The following is an 8,470-nucleotide window of genomic DNA, read 5'->3' on the forward strand; positions in this document are numbered from 1 at the left end:
TGGGGGGCAGCAGCGGGGGGCGCTGCGGGGAGGGCGATTTTAGGGGCGGTTTTAGGAAGGTCTGAGGGGGAACTGGGGGCTCTGCTGGGGGAGGGAGGGGGTCCCTGCGCCGGGGCTGCCTTCCTGGTGCCCCCCTGCCCGGCAGCCCCCCGACCGTCCGTCCCGCGGGATGTGGGGCTGCCCAGGCCCCTCAGATCCAGGATCCATGAGCAGCGGGGGTCTCTGCGGCGCCCACCCCCTCGTTGCGCCCCCCCCCGACCCTCCAGGGCATCCAGGTGCCGCCCGGAGCTGGGATCCAGTGTGAGCAGCACAGGATCCACCCCGACACCGCGCAGCTCCGGCCTGACCCGCTGGGGAGGCTCCAGCACGGGATCCGGCGGGATCCGCTGYGGGATCCAGCATGACCAGCATGGGATCCAGCTCCCGAGAGAGGATCGTGTGTGATCCAGTGCCCAACATCTCTCTGGATCCCTTATGGAATGTAGGAYCCCGGAGCGGGATCCACTGGGACCCCAAGCCTCAGCAAATCCACTGCAATCCAGTGTGGGATCCAGTGCCAGGAGGAACATCGGGTGTGAGCCAGCACCCGGGCACCTCCCCCGTGATCCAGTGYGGGATCCAGTGCCAGGAGCACAATCCAGAGTGAGCCAGCACCCAAGCAGATCCCCCGTGATCCAGTGCAGACTCCAGTGCCTGGAGCACAGTCCGGAGCGAGGCAGCGCCCGAGCACATCCCCTGCAATCCGGCGTGGGACCCAGCGCCCAGCGAGCGGGCACGGGCAGATCTGCTGCGATCCATTGCGGGGTGCCGCATCCCAGAGCGGCTGGGCACGGCGGCGGGATGCGGCGGGATGCGGCGGGATGCGGCGGCTCCGGGCGGCTGCGGCGGGGCTCAGGGGCAGCCCGCGTCCCGGCGCCCCGTGCCCACCTTCTCCTGCAGCTTCTCCAGCTCCTCCTTGTGCGCCAGCTCCGACTCCTCCAGCACGCGCCGCTGCGCCGTCTCCTTCTTCAGGAACTCGATCTCCCTGCGGGCACGAGGCCACCGGTCACCGGGGCACGGGGGGGTACGAGGCCTGGGTGACACGGGGGAGAGGGGCCACATGCAGGGGGACCCCGGGAGCCAGGGATGCAGGGCAGGATCTGTGCACGGGATGCTGGTGCCCGTGAGAAGCTCCGTGCTCACACGGTGATCCATGCCCATGCTCCATGACCCAGGGGTGCCTGGAAAAGGATCTGTGCCCAAGGATGAGTGGTGCCAGGGTCAGGGTGGGTGCCCAARGGATGCTCTGTGCCCAGATGATGCTCCACACCCATGGGATGCTCCATGCCCAGGAATGCATCCATGGCGCTGGGAAGGGGTTGGTGCCCAAGGGACGGTCCATGCCCAGGGAACGGTCTGTGCCGGGGGATGCCCGTGCCCGGGCAGAGGCCCGTGCCCGCGGACGGCTGCTCCGCRGCGCTCACTTTTGCTGGTACTCCTTGATGAGCCTCTTGGCCTTGCTGTACTTGCGCTCCAGCGTCTGGTACTGCGCCTGCGTCTCCTTGAGGTGCTCGTCCACGGCCTGGCACAGGTTCTGCGCCTCCATCCAGTAGCCTTCCAGCTTCTCCATCCGCTCCTTGTTCTCCTCCACGCTCTGCTCCAGCTGGGCCTTCTCGGCCCGCCACCGGGCCTTCTCCTGCTCCAGGCACTGCAGCTGCGGGGACAGCGGGCTCAGGGCACGGGCAGAGAGCCCGCGTGGCCTGGCACAGCCCCCCGGGGGGAGAGCTGGGCATCATGGAGGGCATCGGGCTGATGGAGGTGGTGGGAATTGGGGGGATGCGGGGTTTGGATGGGAATTGGGGGGATAGGAGGGTTTGGATGGGAATTTGGGGGGATGGGGCGGTTGGATGGGAATTGGGGGGATGTGGGGTTTGGATGGGAATTGAGGGGATAGGAGGGTTTGCATGGGAATTTGGGAGGATAGGAGGTTTGGATGGGAATTGAGGGGATGGGAGGGTTTGCATGGGAATTTGGGAGGATAGGAGGTTTGGATGGGAATTGAGGGGATGGGAGGGTTTGCATGGGAATTGGGGGGATAGGAGGGTTTGGATGGGAATTGAGGGGATGGGAGGGTTTGCATGGGAATTGAGGGGATAGGAGGGTTTGGATGGGAATTGAGGGGATAGGAGGGTTTGCATGGGAATTTGGGGGATGCAGGGTTTGGATGGGAATTGAGGGGATGGGAGGGTTTGGATGGGAATTTGGGAGGATAGGAGGTTTGGATGGGAATTGGGAGGTTGGGGGGTTTGGATGGGAATTTGGGGGGATAGGAGGTTTGGATGGGAATTGAGGGGATAGGAGGGTTTGGATGGGAATTGGGGGGATAGGAGGTTTGGATGGGAATTGAGGGGATAGGAGGGTTTGGATGGGAATTTGGGGGGATAAGAGGGTTTGGCATGGGTGGAGATGATGGTGGTGCCAGGTGACCACCGCGGGCTCCTGCTCACCTTCCTCTTGAGCTGCTGGATCTCGGCCTCGGTGACGGCGTGCTTGATCTGGAGCTGGGAGAGGAGCAGGGGCTGGCACGGGGCGCGGAGGGGCYGGCCCCGCGCGCCCACCCGCGCCCGGCCCCGCTCACCTCCTTGAACTTGTGCACCAGCTTCTCGGGGTCCATCTCCACCGGGGAGAGCGTGTCCTCGTTCTCGGCCAGCTCAAAGACCTCGATGGCCATCTCGCTGCTGGGGAACATGGGGCTCATCTCCTCCTCCTCGTCCGTGGCGTATTCRCCCGTCTGCGGTGGGCAGAGAGCCGGGTTGGCACCCGGTGACCCCGYGCCCCCCAGCATCTCCTCCCAGCCCAAAGCAGAGCCCTGCGCCCCGCTCTCCGTGGGGGAAACTGAGTCACGGGGAGAGCGGGAGAAGCCCACGTGTGTCCCCTCCTCGCTGCACCCCCTGCCCCTGCAAGCCGGGGAGGCTGATGCGGGTCGCGAGGGCCTTCGTCGCGCTCACCTCCTCGTCCTCCTCGGTGTACTGCGTGTAGCGCTGCTCGATCATCTCCCGCTGCCACCGCTCCTGCTCCAGCGTCTGCTGGATGAGCTGGGCCACCTCGCTCTGCTCGCCCGGCTTCTCGCGCCCGATGAGGAAGCTGCGGGGCCGCGCGGGCGTCAGCGCGGGGACACGCGGGGACACGCGGGGAGGGTGCCGGGGGGGCAGGACACGGGTGGCTGGGGCTGGTGGACGAGCAGGGCTTAGGGGGCTGGGGGTGCTGTGGGGCAGCATGGGGGGCAAGGAGAGCTTGCGGGTGTATTTTGGGGGGTGGGATGCAGAGCAGGGGGACACAGCATTGCCATAGAGGCGATCTATGGGGCAGGCAATGGGGCAGGGGCATTCAGCCCCAGCTGGGACCTCTCCCACCCCCTGAGCACCCCTGACCGGGGTAGGTCCATGACAGAGGGGCTCCCCGGGACGGCGACGACGGGAATTGGGGACAAGGGGCTACTGGGGCCCTACCGGACGCGGCCCTTGGTGTTCCTGAGCACGGAGGCGGCGAAGCTCTGCGTCACCCCCACCAGGCTCGTGCCGTCCACCTCCACGATGAGGTCGTTCACCTGGATCCTGGGCACAGGGGCACCCTCAGCAAGGGGACCCTCCCCACGCCCGGTGCCACCCGCATCCCCTGGGGGACAGGGGACGTCCCCGCCGGGCTGCACCCGGCCCCGGGGACACCCGCCTGCCCCCCGTTCGCATCTGGCTGCCCCCGGGCCACCCGTTACCTGCCGTCCCGGTGCGCCGCCCCTCCTTCCGTCACCGTCTTGACGAAGATGCCCAGCTTCTCGAGGCCCATGTCGGCGCCGGCGCCCATGCCGATGATGCTGATGCCCAGCCCTTCGGAGTCTGCGGGGACAGGGAGCGCGTGTCACAGGACCACAGGATGGGTGAGGTTGGAAGGGACCTCTAGGGATCATCCAGTCCAACCCTCTGCTCCAGCAGGGACACCCAGAGCACGGGGCACAGGGCGGCATCCAGGCGGGTTTGGAGACGGGGACACCCACCCAGCAGCGAGGCCACGGGGAGGCCGCGGCCGTAGGGAAGGGATGGAGAGCGGCGGGATAGAGGCCCCGCGCAGCCCGTCCCACCTTTCTCCAGCTCCACCGGGAAGAGGTCGAGCCGCTCCACCCGCTTCTCCAGCTCGTACTCGGCCGAGGCGGCCATGGGGTCGACATCCTCGTTGCGCCGGTCGTAGTCCTCGTTGGAGTAAGTGCTGAAGACCTGCGGGAGCGCGGACGGAGCCGCTCGTCACCGAGGGCACATGCCCCTTGTCACCCCAAGGGGACATCCTCCTTGTCACCCCTTGGGGTACATCCCCCTTGTCACCCCTTTGGGCACAGCCCGTTCCCCGGCCCCCGAGCACTGCCCCACGCTCCCGCTCCAGCCGGGAGAAGAGAAAGGGCGGATGGAGCGGCTCCAAGGGGGACATTTTTCCCCTCTGCTCTGCCAGGCTCTCAGTAGCCTCCTGCTTCCTCCCCAGTGCCCGCCGTGCTCGGAATCGCCTCCATTATCCGCCTTGGCAGCGCCGCTCCGGTGCCAGCGGCGCCCGCGCCAAGGGGCCCTCCCGGAGCTGGGAGCCCCGCAGGGCTCACGGTGCTGATGCTACGAGACACCGGAGAACCCACAGCGGGATGAAGTGACGTTTGAGGGACGTGTGGAGGGACCAGAAGGTGGGCAACGTGTTTGGGAGGGCGGAGGGATGGACGGATGGAGGGGCAGGAGGATGCAGTGAGGGATGAAGGGAGGGATGGAGGGATGGGCAGATGGAAGAACAGACGTATAGGTGGAGGGATTTGTGGATGGGTGGACGGCTGAGGTGCGCGAGCACCGGCTGCTCCGGGAATCCCATGGGAGCTGCACTGGCCCATTCCCTGGGCGCCTTGTCACCCTTCCCAAGCCCTCCCCTTCCCTGGGCACCATTCCCTGCTCTCGGCCACCSCCTTCTCCCTTTCCCCTCACGTCACCCTGGGGAAATGTCCCCACAGGCCCCAGGACAGGAGCACCCGCCGCAGAGGGGAAGCGGCCGGAGCCGCGGGTGCAATTCCAGCCTCGGGATACGGATCCAATGCGGAGCGCAATCCCAACGCCATCCCCGTGCCGGGGGACACTCAACTGCCGTGTGGCTTGGGGTGCCCTTATTCCCCTGGGTTTCCAGCTCGCAGGACGCTTCTCCCTGCGCCAAGGGCTTGGATACAGTGGGGAGCCACCCTGGGGCTGTGACACGGGAYGTCCCCGGCCACCTTGGGGCCCCAGGGGACGGGGCGCGCAGGGGATTTGGAGGGCGCTGCGCGGCCTGCGCCGGAGCCGGGGCTGCGGCCGGCAAAGGAGGTCAGCGCCAGCCCTCGGATGCGCCACTAATGCCCTAAATCCCTGGGCCCGCTAACCCGCGGCACGAGGCCGCCGGGGCACACGGTGGCCCCCTCGGTGCCCACGGTGGCCCCGTCGGTCCCCGCAGGCACAAGGCGCTGTGGGGACAGCGGTGCCAGCGACGTCCCCGCGCTCGGCACCGGCCGCTCTCGCTCCGGCCCCGCGGCCGTCCCCACGGAACGGGGTGGCAGGAGCGGGTCCCCAGGGCAGGAGGGGAGGTTCCCACCCCCGCGGGCAGCGAAGGCGACGGGGACAGGGACAGTTGCTGAGCGTGGCAGATGTCCCCGGGGCCGCCGATTAGGGATAACAGGGCCCSGCTAAAGCCTCGCAACAAAGGACATTAGGGATGAGTGTCAAGGGCCATCGCACAAAGCCTGGTGACACCCAGACACGGGTAGCGYCCGCAGCGGCGAGGGGAGCCACCAGGGTGGCACCTCGGGGTGCTGGGGACCCCCTAGGAGCGGCGCTGGGGACCAGGGCTCCGGGGAGCTCCGCAGCCCTCCGGAGAAGGGAGGGAATGGCCGGGAAAGGGGGATCCCTGCAGGAGCCTGGACCCGTCACGGTCCCCCGGCACCAGGACCCCCCCAGACATGGGGGGTCTCGGACGCCTGGGCCCCATCCGCACCGTGCAAGTGGGACTGTGTCCCCTCCAGCCCGCGGAGCGAGGATGGGGACAGCCCCACCAAGGGGGGGGTCAGCAGCCACCCCCTCCCACACGGAGCCGCGCGGGAGCCGCCGGCCGGGTGCCGCGGGGGGCCGGTTCGTGCCGGGCGCTGGTGACAACCGCTGCCCACGGGGCGCCACGAGGCCGGTCCCCCCGCGCGCCCCGGGCCCCGTGCGGGCCGCCGCGGTGCCCGTCCCCGCCGGGCCCAGGTGGGGCCACCCACCCGCTCTGACTCAGAGCCAGAATATAGGCCGGGGCGCTAAAAATAGCGGCGCTCCGGCACAAAGCGCTTCCCGCTCCCGCGGGGCCGCGGGCGGCAGCGACGCCCCCCGGAACGGCACCGGCCGCGGGAGGACCCCGGGACGGAGCCACCGGGATGGGGGGGGGACACGGGCCGCCCCGGCCCCCCCCTCGCCGCCACCGCCGCCACTTCCCCTTCCTGCGCTTCCTCCGCCCGGCGGCTGCCCCCCCCCGCGGGGGGGTTGTCCCCGAGGGACCCCCAGGGAGGGGACGTGGGGACTGTCACCCCCCCCACCCCAAGACCCCCCCCGTGGGGGGGCAGGGTGGCCTGTGGGCACCGGCTCGGCGGATATTTAAGGGCATCCCCCCCCCCGCCCCCGGGCCTTTTCCGGTGGCGCTTCAGCCCCGCTCAGGGTGGGGACCGGAGCGGTGCCACCCCCCCGCCGCGGCGCAATGTCACCGCTCGTGCCGCCACCGTCCCCACGGGGCCCCCGCRGGGTCCCTGCTGGCCCCGGCACGGGGGGCCCTTCGTTAGCCGGCTCGTTAGCGGCGGCCCAGGCCCCGGCGCTGCCGCAGCCTCCGAGCGGGCGCCATGTCACCCCCGGGGGGGACAGGGACAAGGAGGGGGTGCCAACCCCCCCACCACCATGTGCAGGGGGGTCTCCTCCCCACGCGGCTGGGGGAGCCCGGGTGTCCCCAARGGCTGGGTGCCCCCCCACCACGGTGCCACCGCCAGCACTCAGCACCCCGGGGTGCCCCCCACGGGTTATTCTGGGGAGCGGGAAGCGGAGCAAATCCAGGCCCTGTCCCGGTCCATGGGCGCGTTCCCGGAGCCGCCGGGTTGGCTCCCCAGGGATCATCGCGCCTGTGATGCCCGTGACCGGCACGCGGCGCATGGGGAGGCCCAGAGCCAAGGGGAGGCCGGGGCRGCAGAGCGAAGCCCTGACCCCCCCTTAGCGTCTTCCCACCCCCCTGGGGATGCCGCCGGGCTCACCTGGATGGGCGCCGTGCTGAACTGGATCTTCCGGTTGGGGACGGGCTCCTCTTCCTCGGAGAGCCCCGGGATCTCCACGCAGCTGGACTCGGGCTCGTAGAGGCTGTCGGCCTCCTCGTCCTCCTCGAGCCCGCTGCCCCCCGAGTCCTCGCCGAGCCCGCTGTAGGCACTTATGTCCACCAGGTCCGCCTCGGAGAAGTCCTCCTTCTTGGACTCGTCGTAGAGGTCGCCCTCGTCCGCGCGYTCGCCCTTGGCGGCCTCCTCGAGGCCCGCGGCCTCCTCGCCGCCTTCGGGCACCTTCTCGGCGGCCGCGGGCGCCGCCACTTCGGCCCGCGCCGCCTCGTCCCCCTTGTCCTGCTCCGTCGGCGGCGGCGGCGGCACCGGCGCCGGCTCCTCCGCCCGCTCGCCCGCCTCGGCCTCCGACTCGCCGCTCTCCTCCACCTCCACCGGCTTGATCTTGCACACCTCCTGCCTGCCGGGCCCGCGGGCACCGTCCTTCTCACGGCCGCCCTTGCCCGCCGCCTTCTCCTCGTCGCCAGGCCGCGGGCGGGCCGGGCGCGCGGGGCCGGYGCCCGCGCGGCTCTCGGCGTCGGGCCCTTGCAAGAAGAGGCGCGAGCGCTTGCTCACCAGCTTGGCGTTGAGCGGCGCCGCTTTGCCCGGCGCCTTGTGCAGGTTGTTGCGCAGATCGGCCTTCTCGAAGACGGCGCTCAGCTGGCTCACGGTGGGCGACACGGCCTCCGTGTCCAGCTTGTCCAAGGACTCGGTGCTGCCGTTGAACTTGACGACGACGTCGAGCTTGCGGTCCTGGAAGCCGGCGCGCTCCTTGCGCAGCAGCAGCTTGTTGGTGCTCTCCTTCTCCTGCAGGCTCCTCTCGAAGATCTTACGGGTCTCCTGCAGCTTGGAGAAGGGCTTGTCGGGCTTGGAGTCGAAGCGGCTCACGCGCTCGGAGACGCTGGTGCCCAGCTTGAGGGGACCGCCGGGCTCCACGCTGTCGCCGAGGCTGCTGGCGCGCGGCAAGGAGAGGCGCACGGGCTTCTCCTTGGCCTTGGCCAAGTCGCAGGCGCCCTCGGCGCCCGGCGCCGTGCCCATCTGCAGGAACATGTTCTTGATCCGGTGCACGTTGGAGCCGTACTTCTTGCTGCGGGCTTTCTTGGCGTCCTCGCCGCCGCCGCCGCCGCC

At 69.7% G+C, this 8,470-nt stretch overlaps 1 protein-coding gene across 1 annotated transcript in view; it reads right to left on the reverse strand.

Annotated features, from left to right (window-relative positions):
* The window catches only part of PPP1R9B (protein phosphatase 1 regulatory subunit 9B), a gene marked incomplete at its 5' end in the record, with an annotated part of 17,133 nt that extends 8,663 nt beyond the window's left edge, over window positions 1-8,470 (reverse strand). Inside the window, 9 exons of the mRNA XM_026041404.1 lie at window positions 928-1,024; window positions 1,464-1,693; window positions 2,487-2,540; window positions 2,618-2,770; window positions 2,988-3,123; window positions 3,489-3,593; window positions 3,752-3,872; window positions 4,115-4,247; window positions 7,292-8,470. Of these exons, the coding sequence (XP_025897189.1) occupies window positions 928-1,024; window positions 1,464-1,693; window positions 2,487-2,540; window positions 2,618-2,770; window positions 2,988-3,123; window positions 3,489-3,593; window positions 3,752-3,872; window positions 4,115-4,247; window positions 7,292-8,470 (2,208 nt within the window). The remainder of the gene's footprint in view (window positions 1-927; window positions 1,025-1,463; window positions 1,694-2,486; window positions 2,541-2,617; window positions 2,771-2,987; window positions 3,124-3,488; window positions 3,594-3,751; window positions 3,873-4,114; window positions 4,248-7,291) is intronic.

This window comes from Nothoprocta perdicaria, unplaced genomic scaffold (genome assembly GCF_003342845.1).
Source record: "Nothoprocta perdicaria isolate Ctin4 unplaced genomic scaffold, notPer1 scaffold_283, whole genome shotgun sequence".
Lineage (NCBI taxonomy): Eukaryota > Metazoa > Chordata > Aves > Tinamiformes > Tinamidae > Nothoprocta > Nothoprocta perdicaria.